At 41.4% G+C, this 16,297-nt stretch overlaps 1 protein-coding gene across 1 annotated transcript in view; it reads right to left on the bottom strand.

Moving 5' to 3' along the window:
- Positions 1-956: 956 nt before the first annotated feature.
- Positions 957-16,297, bottom strand: part of GABRA4 (gamma-aminobutyric acid type A receptor subunit alpha4) — a 45,553-nt gene continuing 30,212 nt past the window's right edge. The window contains exon 9 of the mRNA XM_055797833.1: positions 957-8,497. Coding sequence (XP_055653808.1) covers positions 7,964-8,497 — 534 coding nt within the window. The 3' untranslated portion in view covers positions 957-7,963. The remainder of the gene's footprint in view (positions 8,498-16,297) is intronic.

A 16,297-nucleotide genomic window follows, 5' to 3' on the forward strand; every position in this document is an offset into this window, starting at 1 on the left:
CCAAAGTGCTTCATTACTGAAAATTAAAAATATGGAGTCCCAGAAAGGTTAAAAAAAAATGTCACTGTTTATATTTTGGGTTGAGAAATGCTCTAAACCAAAGAGAAACAGTAATACCTAATAAAACTCAATCTTTTTCCCTTACTATTCTGTCTCCTAATTCTTCCTGGCTGACAATGAAAATACCCTTTTCTAATGAAAACAACTCCAATGGAACACAAATGGTTCTAAGAGGGCATTAGCAACTTATTTTCTTTATTACTTTTTCATTATACTTATAATGAAGAAATAATTATTTCCAGGCTGTCTGTTTCCTGCCAGATGCTGTTCTAGTACCTCTAATAGGACATATCTTAAAATAACTGCTTGGTAGCAAGAAACTAAATTTTTCATCTTTACTCATGTTTCTCCTTCTCTTCTTTTTCTCTCTCCAAATAACTTTCTTGATTTGGGCTCCTTCATAAATTCTGACCTGTTTATCCTTTTTTCCCATTATTTGTCACTGACGCAATTCACAAAATCACCTTTGTGGAGCAAAAACGACTACAGAGGGCACCTGAGGTGCAAAAACAAGCCTGAGTGTGCTCTGTTTTAATGCCGGTGGAGGGAGGATAAGAATCCTCAGGCTGTGGTTTCACACCACAGCTTTAACCCAGCTCAAAACATCAGTCCCATCCTCCTCACCACCTCCTTTGTACCAGCACTAAGACGGAACCAGATCAGAGAACGGATCCCACTGGCTACGAACCAGCCAACAGACAAGAAAAACTGGGTTTTAGCTAGACAACTTATTTCAGCCAGCTCACCACAACCACACAAATACTGCTCCCCACACAAAGCCAGACAGCAAGGAAGAAGGCAGAAGCACTACATTCAGCAGTAATACAGTCTTAAAAAAAAACCCAACCCACCCCAACCCCAACAAACCACCCCCAAAACAAACAGAAAACCACAAAACAAAACAAAAAAAAAGAACCAAAACACTGACCCAAAAAAACCAACCTGGATTCTGCTTGTGGTCTGTCTGGTGCTGACTGCTTCAGAGGATGGCAGGACATAGCCAGCTCCAGTCCAGAAGCCTCTTAGAGTAAGTGTGCCCCGAGTCCTGACCTGCCCAACGTGCATTATGAGCCCTCCAAATACGGGTTAAATACTCAAGGCCAGGATTTTGCACAAGTGGATTTATTTCCACCATGAATGTGCCATTGGTATGGATCAGCAAAGGCATGCTTCTATGAGACAAAATTATATTTTCAGGTAATTCTAAAAGAACTCTGTTTATCTGAAACTTCTCAGATCTCCACCACTGACCTGGTGCCCGAGAATGTTGCCACAAATTAACAAAAAATGAAATACATATACATACAGAATAATCTATTGATGACATTTTATTCATTTGATGACCTGGTCCATTCTAGCAGAACAAGAGATTTTCAAGCTTGCAAATGTAAAGCAGACTGTGAAGTTACTGTTAGTAATCAGGTTAACCATCCCATACTCCAAAAGCACTTTGAAGAAATACTTCTACATATTTTGGACTTCTGAGTCCTACAACATTGTGCATCTTTACTTACCATGGAGATAAGCCACCAGCACAAAATGATGAGGCAAGAGAAAGCAGTACTCAACTAAATTTTGTTACGCATCAAGCTCAGAAGTCCAGCTAAGTGCTTCATACTGTCACCTGCTTCTTCTACCAAACTCCAGTTAGGTTTCTTCCAAGGATGGAAACACATTCACAAACAACTATTGTTTCTTTAAATGCTTCTTTATGCCATCAGATCACCCTGAGAGTGCTATGTCAGTTAAAAGCAACATGGATATAACATTCACAAAAACACACAGACAATGTTGAAGGAGATCAACAAGACCACCAGCGAGAAGTAACCTAGATCTCTGGGCTAGCTGAGGGTTAACTAGTAATACTGTATTTTTCCTTGGGATCTTTTTCTTAAAAATAGCAATATGAAGATAACTTAAAAGAAAACAAACAAACAAAAGCCCCAAACAACAAAACTCTACCTCATAAGGTGCTTTCCATCCAGAAAACCAGTCTTTTAAAACAAGACTGCTTGCAAGTGCATCTTGAGCCTGCCTCCCTTACAATTCAGGGATTTCATATTATCTGAATGGATACATACAAATACATATATATATAGAGAGAGAGAGGTATCCAGGCTGCGATCACATTAGTATTTTTAAATGTTAAAACTATGGTATTATTTAAAAAGAGCATTGAATAATTGATGGGAGTTTTTGATGGTTTTCTAAAAAGGGAATCTCCAAGGCTTTTTATTTTTGTTGCTGTTATTTTTAAAGAAGCTATCATGCTCTCAGTTTCTCTTGCACAAGAAAATGAAAATAGAATTATGACAAAAAAATGTAGTGAACTGCAGTGGATAGTAACTGGTTTACTTTGAAGTCCTTTCTAGTGGAATAACGCAAAAAGCATAAGAAAGTCTAAGAGATACTTGTAGATGCACTAAGTTACAGAGTAGAAGGCAGTCAATTCTGAAATAAATACCTACCACACTGTCTAATTCACATGAAAATAAAGTATTTTTTACAAATTCTACCAATTTTACAATAATTTCATTTTTTGTTCCCTCCAGCTAAGAACACAGTACATAGCATCAGCAAAGAGAGAATAATCTGTACTTCGCACTACCCTCACTTGCTTGGGATGTGGCAAAAACTTACTTTCAGAGTCTGATTTACTCAGAACATGCTGAAACTGCTCACCGCGCTCATATTCTCCAAAAAAGCTACATCTTCACTCTGAGGAGACACCTACAAATGAAGACTGTACAAGTTAACTCATATCAGACTCTTTCAAAATGGTGCATTTTCCCTCCGGTTTAAAGTGCACTGAAGTCAATGAAAAGCACATATTGATTTCAGTGGACACCAGTACAGGTCCTCACAACAATATATATATATGATACTTACCTTCAAATCACATAGTAAAGGAAATATAAAGTCTTGGGAAAAAAAAAATATCAGGGGAGAAAAGATGCTGTTGTCACTTAACTGCTTTCTTTTTCCCCTGGATTTTTCCTTGTTTTGGGGGGTGGGGGCAGCTGCGATTAATACTGACCTCCATAAGGCTATTTACCTTTTGGATTTTCACTGAGTAAGAAATTTTATTTATAGAGTTTTGCTCCTCCAACTTTATGCTGTATTGGTTTATGCTTGTCAGACTCTGCATAGAAGTACCTCCTGTTCTCCCCACTCACTGACCATCCACAAACTTAATGCAACGTAGTTCTGCAGCTTTGCAATACTCCTACAGCCTTGGCCATCCTTGCCTTTATCCATATCATCTGTAAATACTATACTTCACCTAGATTTCTCAACACTGCAGTTGCCATTTTTTTGTTATTCAATGTCAGGATTAAATAAAACCAAGGACTCATTTCATCAGCTGTCTGTACTGCGGTTCACAACAGTGCTACCACACACCTACCCATTTTAGTGCAGCCAAGCCCTACTGGCAAGTCCCAGGAAGACAAGGAAATACCAAAATTTCTTTCCTCCTACATCTTTTGGGTCAAGCAAAAGTTCTGGAGGCCAGCGTCCAAAGTCTGTGATCTACTCTGCTTTCTAAATAGATCTCTTGGAAGCTTTTGGGATTTGGAGGGAGACTGTGCTACAGCAGAAACTGTGCTCTAGCTTCTCACATGGAGAAAGATTCTCTTAGGAAATCTGTAGCATTGATGGGAAAACATCCAAGGTGCCCAACATATGTGTCTTACACGACCTGTGTGGTCATTTCTTCCATTCTGGCCTTCCCTCCACTTCCAATAGCACAAGGGAGATCACAATGTTAGCTCTGGATAAACTAGATAAATGTACACTGTACGCTGTGATGTTCTCACATGGCACACAGACACTGTGCTACAGCATAAGGTACACGGGAGCCAAATGACATACAGAAGGTATGCAAGGAAATGGAAGGAGACAGAATTCTGTGTATACTGAAAAGCTGAGTTCATTCACTTTTCTGTAGAAATACTGGTTAAATCCTACTAAATACAGTTACTTTGTTTCCCCAATTTTTTGCAAGGTCCATCCTTGAATGATTAAAATTATGAGATGCCAAAGGCTATGCTTGAACACTGTAATCAGTAACTTTTAGCTGCTGTTAATAGAAAAGCTCTAATCACGTTCCCTATTAAATTATTTACCTCTTTCATTCAATTACCATATGGTCTGCTTGCCTGATCACAGGGTAATGTAGGGGGCATGACTAAACAGTTTACAAGGTCTACTTTTTTTCCCCTTAAAAGACACATGGGAGATAAAATGCGCCACCAACATCCATTTGATGGAGACGAGTCCATTTTAGAGGAAGAGAAACAGACTCAAGTTCCACAGGTGAGATGTAAGGGCTCAGGTCACCATGGAGAGCTGAGGTCTGGGTTTGTCATCTTGCCCTGGATTCGTTATTTTTGCAGTTTTAGTGGCACCTGTTAATATGGGCTGCTAAAAATTTGACATTGCTCGCAACTGACTATAGAATACACTTCTGTTCCTGTGAAGGAATCTGAACCAACCTTCCTGAACTGAGTTTTTAACTGGTTTTCTCAAATGACTGTGCTACTGGTTGGGGCTGCATCACGGCAATCTGTGGGAGTTCTGCTGTTGGTAACAATGTCTCCGAGGAAACAGCAGCCAGTGACGATCTAGCTCTGTTTCCTGGTGAGGTTTTTTGGCTTTCTATCCAGTTTCCTTTCCTGTTGATAGAGATGATTTATCTGAAGTGTTTGGTGAGTTTTAAATCACTACGTTACTGTCAAAAAAGGATTCTCTGACAAAGGCAAGTGGGGGGGAAGAAATGAAAAAAAAAAACCTCCCGTAGAGTTCATCTCACTCAAATCCATCCCTAAAATAAGCCACTTGGTCACTGAAATGACACCTGCAACATTCATCCCTTGGGATTTTAGTCAGCAGCACTGAACATTTGGGCCACTATATTTAGCATACTCCTGCTTTTGTCTGTGCTTCTGAATTACGCAGTATTCAGAACCTGCCAGTATTACTGAGTATACTGCAAGCTCTTTACTGCTTCTGATCACTCTACAAGGAAATTAAATATAATGAAAAACCACTGTTAACAACAAATTCCTATTTACTTGTCTGTAAGTACTTTGAAATGCTAGTTATGGTAATTTCTTCGTAGGCTATAACACAAAAATGTAGCACAGTGCAATAAATAAACCCTAGACTCATGATGAGACTTTTTTTTATATGTACGTCATTTTGAATGTAGGTAGGCATGCAAGTGTTGGAAGGTACTTCAGAAATAGGCTGACATATTAAAAATATTTTTTCCTGTGGTATCATTAAAATGTTTTTCCAAAATGGAAGCACAGAAATAAATATTTGGAATCTATTAATTTTTGCAATCCTTTTTTCCTCCTTATAAGTCTTCAAAATGAAACAGGAACTACAAATGAATCCAAAGACCACATTTAGATTGTTCTTGGTCAAATAGCCTGAACCAGCATTGATTCTACCAAACAATACACTGAAAAAGCTGGTTATACAATCAGTATTATGGGCATGGGTGGAAGGAAGAGACAGCTGTTTCTAGTGAATTGTTTAAAGCTCTGCCTGAGAGAAAACATCCTTGGTTTCCATCAGAGAGGAAAGCAAAGAGTAATTTCAGTAACTTCCAGTACAAACACTAGGTTCTCAACACAGAAGGCCATTATTCTTCATAGAAATATTTCATGATTTGTGCACTTATGGTCAGTAATTGCCAGATTAGCTTTGTTACTTCTGGCTAAACAAAATAAACAAACAATCTCTTGTATATTATCTTCCATTCTGACAATCTGCAATGATGTGACCAAATTAGGGAAGAAACAACTACAGCAACTACAGATACTTCCAAAGGTGCAAACTACTGCAGTTCGACGTCTGGCATGGCTGCTCCATTTCCAGTTCTGTGCTATGGCATGCATAATGGTTTTCTAGGGAGTGTCGTAATCTCAGGCTTCCAGATGTGAAAGGCAAAAAGGAAAGGATGATACGTGGCCTTCTGAGATAAAACTTAAGTAACAAAAGACTAAGGTAACTGTTTATATCACTACATCATAATAAAGTCATATAAGACGTTCCCACATCCAGTGCATTCTATCACCAACATTCCAATGTTATACATGAAATAGCAGCCTGGGATCCATACTATATGCTGTAGTACACATCTGCAGCCTCCCAGGTCCTGTAAATTAAAAGGTCAGATTCTCAGCTATGAACTGGCTAAAAGAAAGAGGCACAAAGATACAGCCACAGTTTCACCATTACGAGGTATTTTTACTCTGATTCTTGTCCCAGCATAGTCTAGGGCAGCCTCATGTATACCCACAATTACCCCAGCACCTTGTGGTCTCCACCATTCACTTGATCATTACCTGGGTACAGAACCACTCAACATTCACCTGATCTGCCCGCCACAGCATAAAACTTTGATAACAGGCAATCAGTCTGCTATTCCAGTCAACTGAAGCTAAGGATTAGTCCAGAACCTCCAAAGGCACAGCCAGATCACAGCCGAGAATTTGGCTTTTGATTTTTACTTGTCACTTGCACAGAAATGTTAACCATTTGCCTAACCAGATGGATCTGTACAAACATTTTTAGAATTATTGCCAGTGTATCTTCCACCCATTCTGCTGAGAAGAACATCTCTGATCAAGATTTCTATCAGGTTTAAAGTATTCAGTTCTTTATTAAAGTTGCCTGCTCGCATATTGCAATTAGAGCTGGCAGGAAAAGCGCTTATTATGCCATAGTTTAAGAGAAACAAACAGATCATAAACAGAAACTTTTTTTTCCCCCAAGCTTCACCTAGAAACTTTTTCTTAATTACGTCACAGCATTCCTTCACAAAAGGCTGTGTCATTCATTCATTCAAAGACGTGCCATAGCCACACTCTGAGCAGAGGAAATTTTGCTTTGCTGAGTTTTGAAGCCACTTTTAAAACAGTGTTGAAAATTTTTCTTGACACACACATTATATAAGGGAGAGAAATATGTGTTCAAATCAAATCAGAGGAGTGTGACTGAAAAATGGGAGAAGGGGGGGCAAACCCCAAAGCATCCAAAGGAAAAACAACAAATTCAAATAAAAGGCTGAACATTGTGGGCCTAATCCTCATCTACCGCAACAGATGTAATTTAGAAATAAATCCACTCAAGCTGGTCAGCAAGGTCAAAAGGGAATCACAAAACTTAAGATCACCTTACCAAACAAAAATCTCCAATTTTGAGAATTACATCGGATTTCAGATTTTACAAGGTTCGCTCATTCCTATTCCAGAGTGAGAATTTCCCAGGTTGCAACGCAAAATAATGCTTAGTAAAAATATATGGAGCTCTACAACTCCTTTGCATAACTTTTCTGGAGTTGCACTCTCCCAGGCTGGACTCCCTTTTCTTTTTCCACTGCTCATTTTCTTCCCCCCATTCTGCAAATTTTGATCTAGCAGGGCAAGACCCTCTCTAGCAAGCACTGTCAAAATGTTCAGGACACGGACCTTGCACTCCAAGAGTGCAATGCTGTCTCCAGATAGCAGTGCTGGGTGCCTCAGGGCTTTGTAATAATCAACGTGAGTATTCCTAGCAGTCAAGATGTGTTCCACTGCACAGCTATGCACCTCTGCCTTTGATTTGATTTGGTTTAGGTGTTCCTCCCAAAGGCAAGTTCTGTGTAGCCAGAGCAGCCTGTCTGAAAAGAGTGATGGTTCACTGCCAGCTGAAGGGAGGAAGACCAATCTGTTACCCGTTACTCTTGTTAGGAGTTAACTAATTATCCCCAATAACTCCAGCCTTTACAATGGGAAAGTAGCACACAGCTTTTATAAATAAGAATTACTGACCTTTTTAAATAGTTTCAAAAGAAGAAACTCTGCATCAGATGTGAGTATAATTTAGGAACTACTACATAGCAGCAAAACTACATTAGACTTTCTGATTTTTCCATGGTATCCTTGGATAGATACACCACCCAGTAGACCATGTTAAATGCTCCAAAGGTAACAGGAAATAAAATGCGTGCATATTTGTCTATCTTACTCGTGCCAGAGTGGGAGGCGGGGGGAGCAGGTGGTGTGACAGCAGATGGCTTTGCAGATGCTCCTAATGTGTTAGGTGAGGTGGTCTGAATCTGCTCCAGTCTAGATCCAAGCAAGTGCTGAATGGAAGGGGATCCAGCTGTGGCATGCTGGGATACAAATCCAGTTAAAATTGGGGTAGAAGGAGGAGCTGGAGGGGTAGCTCTTGCAGAAGATAAAGTCTCTGATGCATTGATGCGTGTGAAAGGGTTGGGACTTGATGCAGAAAGGGAGTGGGGTGTAATGTCAGAAGACCCCTGAGCTACAGAGGGAGGGTGGATGGAGCTGTGCCTTGTGTCAATTCGGCTCCCACCATCACCTTCGGACTGTACTGTGGCATTCGTTCTTTTCCTCACATTTGAATTGGCATCTGTACTCTGCAAAGTTACAAAAGAATACTAGTCATTCCTAAAATAAAGATTTAAACAGAAGCAATGGCAACTTTATAATCAAGCATTATCAGAGTAATAATCATAAATATAACCAGTAGCTTGATCCTGAAGCACAAATATACCATGTGCTCGTGAAAATAGATTTAAAAGCATAGAAAGTGATAAAGAAAGAGTTCCTTTTACCTGTGGCTGGAACACTAGGGTGAACGCATCTGACATACCACATTCCACGTGATGTGGTGCCTATGTAAACTTAATACCATGAGGCTAAGGATTCTTGCATTTGAGTCAGGGTCTTTTTTCCAGGCTTACGCTCAAAACAAAATTTTCTGATGTTTACCTATTTCTTTGATGATACAGAAACATTCTGGATGCAACTTACCAGCCATGATGGTTTACTTCTGCTTTGTAACTCCAGAAAAATAACTACCATATATTAGGAACTGTAGTCTGTCTTCTAGAGTACATGCTATTAAAACGCAAGTATTTAACCAAACCAAGTTACCATGTTGCTGCTCTTTCATAAATAAAGGCAGTGCTTTTTCACATCAACTGTGGACAATAAATTCACCAGCTGCAATTGAACCAGTGAATAAATCAGTCTTTCATCAACTAGTTTTTTCCATTAATTAACTAAGAAAAGTGGTGACCTCTCTGTCACTTGATGTCTTCAGGCAAGTCTGGATGTCTTTCTGAAAGAGATACTTCAGCCAAATAGTACTTATTAGGCCGGATGAGATACTGAAATACAGATAAGGAAGTTCAGATGGTAAACCCAGCAGAGTTCAATATTTTACTGACTTCTGGGAGCGTACTGAGGCTCTGCCTTTCTTCTCTGCATTTAAGAGGAAGCCTGATACCTCCTGAACCTCCTCCTGGAAAGGTGACTGAAGAACAGACTTTTGAACCTTCAGCCCTGCACCTAAAGTATAGTATAAAACACATTACATTTTAGGTATAATATGGGAATATTTTTTGTGCAAAGACTCACTGCTTTCTAAAAGACAAAGATTTAATGGCAGACAGTGTACATGTACTCAACAGCAGCAATACAGGTCTAAACATAGGCAAGACCAAACAATCACTTGTTATATATCAAAAATCATGTTCTGCACCTCTCCAATAATCCTGTTCCCAAGCACTGCCCTGCACCACACCTGCTATGCCTTTGGCTCTCCTTCCCTTCACCCCACCAGAGAACCCTGCCAAAGCTCACAGCACAAGGAAAAGGGAAAGTGGGCAGCAATCTCTCTTCCCTCCTCCATCCAACAACAATTCTCTCCAGCTTAGTGCCAGAGCAGTAACACAGAACAACTCAGGTGTCGTTCAAGGTACTATTACCTTGAGCAGTAAGAAGAGTAACAACCACCTCTGCTGCATCACTTGTGCTTAGCAGTTTTACTCAAGGAAACAGAGAAGTAGGAGCTAAAATATAATCTGAAAAAAATGTTTAAAAAAATAAATAATCAAATCCCTTGACATCCCCAGTACTCCCATCAGAGCCAGAATGCTGGTCCCAAATCCTGTTAATTGCAATACGAATCATTCATCGGCAATATGCTGGCCTGAATTTATCTGAAGCCATCATAGCTATATGCCAGTTTGTGGCTGATGTATTTGCCATCTCATGGTTGATATATCAAAGAATCCCTCTTATGTTTCACAGTTTTCCTTCCTGCATAGAAGCGCGTCAATCCCTTTTATTTTTATGCATCTGCAATCCAAACAAGCAGAGGACTGGAATAAACACCAGAGGAAACTGGTATTTCCTGAAAGAAACACTAATTGTACTGTTTGAAAGCTAAGAAGCCTCAGTCACTCTTTGGGAAGTGCAGAAGTACACACAGGTGTGCAATTTGGATACTTTCACACTAGGGTTGTCAATGACACAGGAATAATAAAGCAGTTTTCAAGACTTTAAAATTGAAATTATAAAGTACAATCGGGACAGGAGTGCATTTACTAGAGACCTGGTAATACCTGACTGAGTATCACACATTACTTGGAGGCTTGCAAAGTTAAACAGATGCAAGTCATCAACATTCACTGTCCGAAACAATAGCTGTGTGCTGTGGAGAAGCTAGCGCAAGAGTCATCAACACGAAGTGAGTTTTATATTATACATGCAGACCCTTGGACAACTGGGCTTTACTTAAGATTCTCCCATCATAAAGCTCTCAAGCAGTGCCTGGGGACCCAAAGCCCAGTTGCTGGGACAGGGGTTGCAAAGTAGAGCTGCACTGGAACTGAGACACGTCTCACTTCCCTCCCGCTCTACGCCTATACCAGACCAGTAGCTTAGAGGCAGTGCTGCTGGAGAATGAACTACCACGTCTTAAATCACTCCACACACAACCATGAAAGAATGGTCCCAAGACTGGAACAGAGAAAGGCACAATTTAACATTCTTGCTTGCTTGTACTGTCACCTGTTTTCAACAGCCACCTCAGTATCCTTTCCTTCTGTGCACTGTTAACCACAGATGCTGGCAGGACAGGCAGCTAACAGCCAGGCTCCTTCTCACATTCCAGTCATCTCCATCCCATTTGTGGGAACAAGTTCCCATCAGTACGTCTGCATAATACTTACTCTTCCTTCCCACTTTGGCTGTTGTCTAAGTGACCAAATAAGACCTGTTGCTATTTAATCCACTACTCATGACCTATTACAACATTTATTCTAGAATAAAGTTATCTATACTATTTCAATTGGTCAAAACGCATAATTATTTAAAAGTCTACTGGGCATTCTCTTTCTTGGCACTGATACACAACACTTCCAGTACTTCAGCAACCTTAATTTTGGAGAGAAACCCGGTTCCCTCATGCATGTTACAACATACACGTAAAACCCAAATAGGTGACACTGTAAGATATCACAACATAGAACTGCATAACAAGCCCCAAAAATATGGGTACATTTTTTGTTAATTCTCTGTAAATGACCTTCCAAGAGCTTTGTGCATGGAAATTAGAAATGGTAGTTCTAACGTGCTCTACAGACAACACATCCCTGAAAACTGGTCGTTCTTGCATAATGTCATCGTTTGGATTTGTGTTCTTGAATTGAACCTTGTCCTTGAAATGTACTGAAACAAGCACGTTCCATGGAGGGAGATGTTACATTACACACAGAAAGGCAGGGGCTTTGGCCACTGGCAGGGCAGCCTGTTAACCATTAATATGCACTCTAACAGTGCTGGGAGCAACTTAAATACGAGAGACAGAAAGTCTCCTGGGTCAGTGCTTAGCTCCAATGTCCCAGAAGCCCTGTCTAAGGGGAACGAATTCCCACTCCTGTCCCCAGTAGGTTTTGCAGAATCAGTACACAGCAGCAAAACAAGAGGCAGGCAGCCCGTTTCACTGCCTCCTTTTTTAACATGGCAGCTGTACCCCTGAGTGGTAAGCACCCAGCTCTGTGCCCCGTCAAAGCTGAGCAGAACGCGCACTCATTGCCAGGGTGGCCTTGCCAGCACATTGGCCACTGCCTCCACTCATATATCCCTTTCTTGCACATGCCTTACTCAAGACTATACCATGACAATAACTCATTCTCCTCCTTCAAAGAATTGGGGAGTGTCTCCTTTTTGGTTTCCCCAGTTGAAAAGTTTTTAGCGAAAACTCTTGTTATTGGTTGCATACATATAACCCCTATATATTCCTCTATTCATCACAAAGATAACTCATTTCTTCCTACATTAGTCTATCCTTCCTCTGTACTGATGCTCTCTCACAACTGTACATCATCTGAAGATTAGTGCCAAGGTCACTAATAAAAATACCAAACAAGGCTGATTCCACAGCCAAGCCTTAATGAACCAAATTCTGCCAACATCAGCAGAAGTCAGGTTAACCACTGCATTGTGAAACACAGTAAAATGCAACATTCAGTTTGTACTAAGCAAAACATTCCACAGACATTTCAGCTATGCTGCATATCCCTAGTAAAAGGATATCATGATAATGACAATGTGACCAACAAAATGATATACATATGTAAAGCACTTGCTGTCTCCCAAAATTATTTTACTTAGTCTTTTTAAAATGAAGAGCAAGAAACACAAACCTTCTACCTATCAGCAGCTTTTCATTTGGAGGTGTTGTGTTGAGTCTGGGTGGCAGGGTTTGGTAGCCGGGGGGCTACAGCGGTGGCTTCTGTGAGACGCTGCCAGCAGCTGCCCCTGTGCCCGATGGAGCCAGTGCCAGTGCTCCGGGACGGACCCGCCGCTGGCCGAGCCCGAGCCCATCGGTGACGGTGGTAGCGCCTCTGGGACAGCGTATGTAGAGATGGGGGAAAGCTGCTGCACAACAGCAACTGCAGCCAAAGTGGGGAGGAGGCTGTGTGAGAGCAACAGCCCTGCAGCCCCCGGGTCAGGGCAGGAGGGGCAGGGGGGCTCCAGGCGCCAGAGCAGGGGTTCCCCCCAGCCCATGCTGAAGCCCACGGTGGGGCAGGCTGTGCCCCTCGGCCCATGGAGGCTGACGGTGGGGCAGATACCCACCTGCAGCCCGGGGAGGGACCCACACCAGAGCAGGTGGGTGCCTGAAGGAGGCTGTGACCCCGTGGGAAGCCTGTGCTGGAGCAGGGGCCTGGCAGGGCCTGTGGATCCATGGAGAGAGGAGCCCAGGCTGGAGCAGGGTTGCTGGCAGGGCTTGTGACCTGTGGGGGACCCACGCTGGAGCTGCCTGTTCCTGAAGGACGGTACCCCGTGGGAGGGACTACCCGCACTGCAGCAGTTTGTGAAGAACTGCAGCCTGTGGGAAGGACTCCTGTGGGAAAAGTTCACGGAGAACTGTCTGCTGTGGGAGGGACCCCATGCTGGAGCTGGGGCAGAGTGTGAGGAGCCTCCCCATGAGGAGGAAGGGGCAGCAGAGACAGCGTGTGAGGGACTGACCACAGCCCCTGTTCCCTGTCCCTCTGTGCCGCTGGGGGGGGGAGAAGGTAGAGAAAATCAGAGTGAAGTTAAGCCCGGGAAGAAAGGAGGGGTGAGGGGAAGGTGTTTTTAAGATTTGGCTTCATTTTCTGATTACCCTACTCTGATTTGATTGGCAACAAATTGATTTTCCCCAAGTTGAGCCTGTTTTGCCCATGACAGTAATTGCCAAGTGATCTCCCTGCCCTTATCTCAGCCCATGAGCCCTTCATGGTATTTTCTCTCCTCTGTCCAGCTGAGGAGGGGAGTGATCGAGTGGCTTTGGTGGGCACCTGGCATCCAGTCAGTGTCAACCCACCACAGGCACAAAAACAAGAAATAAAAACATGAAAATCAAATGGAAACCAAATTGAAATTCAACCTAATAAATGTAGGAATTATCCAAGTAAAGATTCCTTTCTGAGGGCAAGTCAGGAAACCACTCAATTATCCTGAGCCAACAGAGAGCTGCTATGCTAGTCCAGATGGGGCTCCACAGGAAATACTGAGTTCACATTTTTTACGTTCTCACTCTAGATTGAGAAAGAATTTAATTTTCTAGAGGCATTTCAGTGGGATTTTGGGGAGACATTTAAAATGGTGTAGCTCAGGAATGCAGAATGGGAGCCTGGAAGCTACCATAAAATGCAGTATATTATCGCATGCAACACCAGCCTTAATAGATTTGATAAAGATTGCCTTTCTCTAAGTACAACTTGCTGCTTACATAAATAATGCCTCACCCTTCCTTTGAAATAGTCTATCATTGTGACTTGGTCTGACTAACTCCACACTTCACAACCACTACCAAACCAGAATTTGTAAGTACTTTGCTTTGCTGTATCCTCCTGCAAGAGGAAACCTTCTTGCTACTAATGTTGTTGGGAGAATTCAGCCCCTGAGCCTTAACTAGCAGGAACACTATGAATGAGAATTTCAAATCCTGGGTGATCTGAGAGCACAGTTCCTGTCCATGCATAAACCAAGTCCCCACAGCTCTGATAATAATATAAAAATACATACATTTTGTTATAATCGTAGGAAATCTTCATTAGATAAAGCTCAGTGGTTGGCTGGGATAAATTAATGCCAAGAATCTACAGCACCAACCTCCAATTTGATTTTTAATTAGGATTGCCAAAAGTGAAAACTAAGTTTCAGCCTCCATGCAACTTCAAACATTTATCACCAAGACTTTAAAACATACAAGATGCCAGAGGCAGAGAGGTGACTGCACTAAAAAATCCAAGGAATTGACCAAACATAGGGAAATGCAGACTCCAGTCTTTTTCAAAGAGGTGGATAATCACTCCTCCTTTCTACCCAAATGAATATTTCATTAGTCCATACAAACTAAAAAAAAAACCAAAAACAAAAAAAAAACAAACGCACCAACACTCAAGTAAGAGAGATTTAGAAAGCTCCCACCCTACGCATAAACATACTTTACTGGGGAGGTGGGGGGCCGTAGGATAGGATAAGAGGTTCATATGCTGTCAGACAAATACTGTCATACAGCGTGCAAAACAATTCCGAAATATTTACTGTATCAAAAAGCATAGAGATCCTGCTTTAATTTTAAGCATCACATGCTATTTTTCATGGTCTTCATCTTTAAAAGAACTGAAGTGGGGAAAGATACATTCAGTACAAATTTTTCCTATGTAAAAAGTCCTGATGTAAGATGCCCTTCGGCTAGTCCCAGAGCAGCTAGTCCATTTTATTTGGCATGAAGATAGGATAACTAAACCAACCTCCTTGCAGGCATGTATAAAATGTGGTAATTAATGCTGCATTCTTCCCTTGACAAGTGGCTTCACATGCAATTGACCATGACTAATGCAACGAACAATGTGTTAGCATACTTCAGGATAAATCTGTACAATTTATTGTTAAATACTGTGGCAGATGTGTGGATGAAGCTTGATGGTCAGCTTTCATAAGAAAATGTATAGAACAAAAAAAAAACCCTAAAAAAATGCTATCACCCAAAAGCAATTCATAGATCATTTGCTCTTCCATTTAAGCTTAAATTTGATGGATACTGCTGTTTACTACCACACTAAAATGATGCACAAATATGAGTCAATCTAAACTCTTCAATATTTAACAAGGCTTGCACACTAAACAGCTGCTCACATAATGTGGAAATTTGGAAACTTTCTCTAAGCCTGCATAAGCATTGACTTGAGCCAAAAAAAAAAAAAAATGTACTGGATTGTTTTGTATGTATTACCAGTTTTTGACAAGTAAGCCAATTTTGTACTTCAGTGAAGTCAAGATGGCAAATTTAGCATGAACTGAAGCAGCGTGCAGCAGCTGAGCTGATATTCAGGGAAGGGGATCATCAGCACAGCAACATACAATACTGAACTGACAAACTTAGTCATCTTGTTACAGAACAAAGAGAACTGGTGACAACCACAGTGCATATTCCCTACAATAAGGTCAACCTAGAATCTTGTAAAACAATCAAGAATATTATTTAAAATTCACATGCCAAGTCCTGGGGAGAATGCAGCAATGATAAAAGTGACTACCAGGGCAGCAGGCAAGTTTACTCTTATGACTGTATTTCAGAACGTCAGCACTGAGAACACTTGAAAGCTGTAAGCAATTCTTGTGTTGGTACAGCACTGTACAGTCAGGTCCTTCATGCAACTCAAGACCATCTTCCTACAGCCCATTAGTGCTCTACATCACTGCTTTAAATCAGCTTCTGCAATTTGAAATTGCTTCATAGTTTTTATGATGGATACATCATGTGGGATGGGCACCCAAAATAAGCAGCTCCCAGTGCCTGAGGTAACAGAGAATCTGCAGTACTCAGAGCTGGCTATCCCCTTCATAGGCCCTCTGACAGCTAGGAAGCACAG

The sequence above is a fragment of the Falco peregrinus genome, chromosome 2, assembly GCF_023634155.1.
Source record: "Falco peregrinus isolate bFalPer1 chromosome 2, bFalPer1.pri, whole genome shotgun sequence".
Taxonomy (NCBI): domain Eukaryota; kingdom Metazoa; phylum Chordata; class Aves; order Falconiformes; family Falconidae; genus Falco; species Falco peregrinus.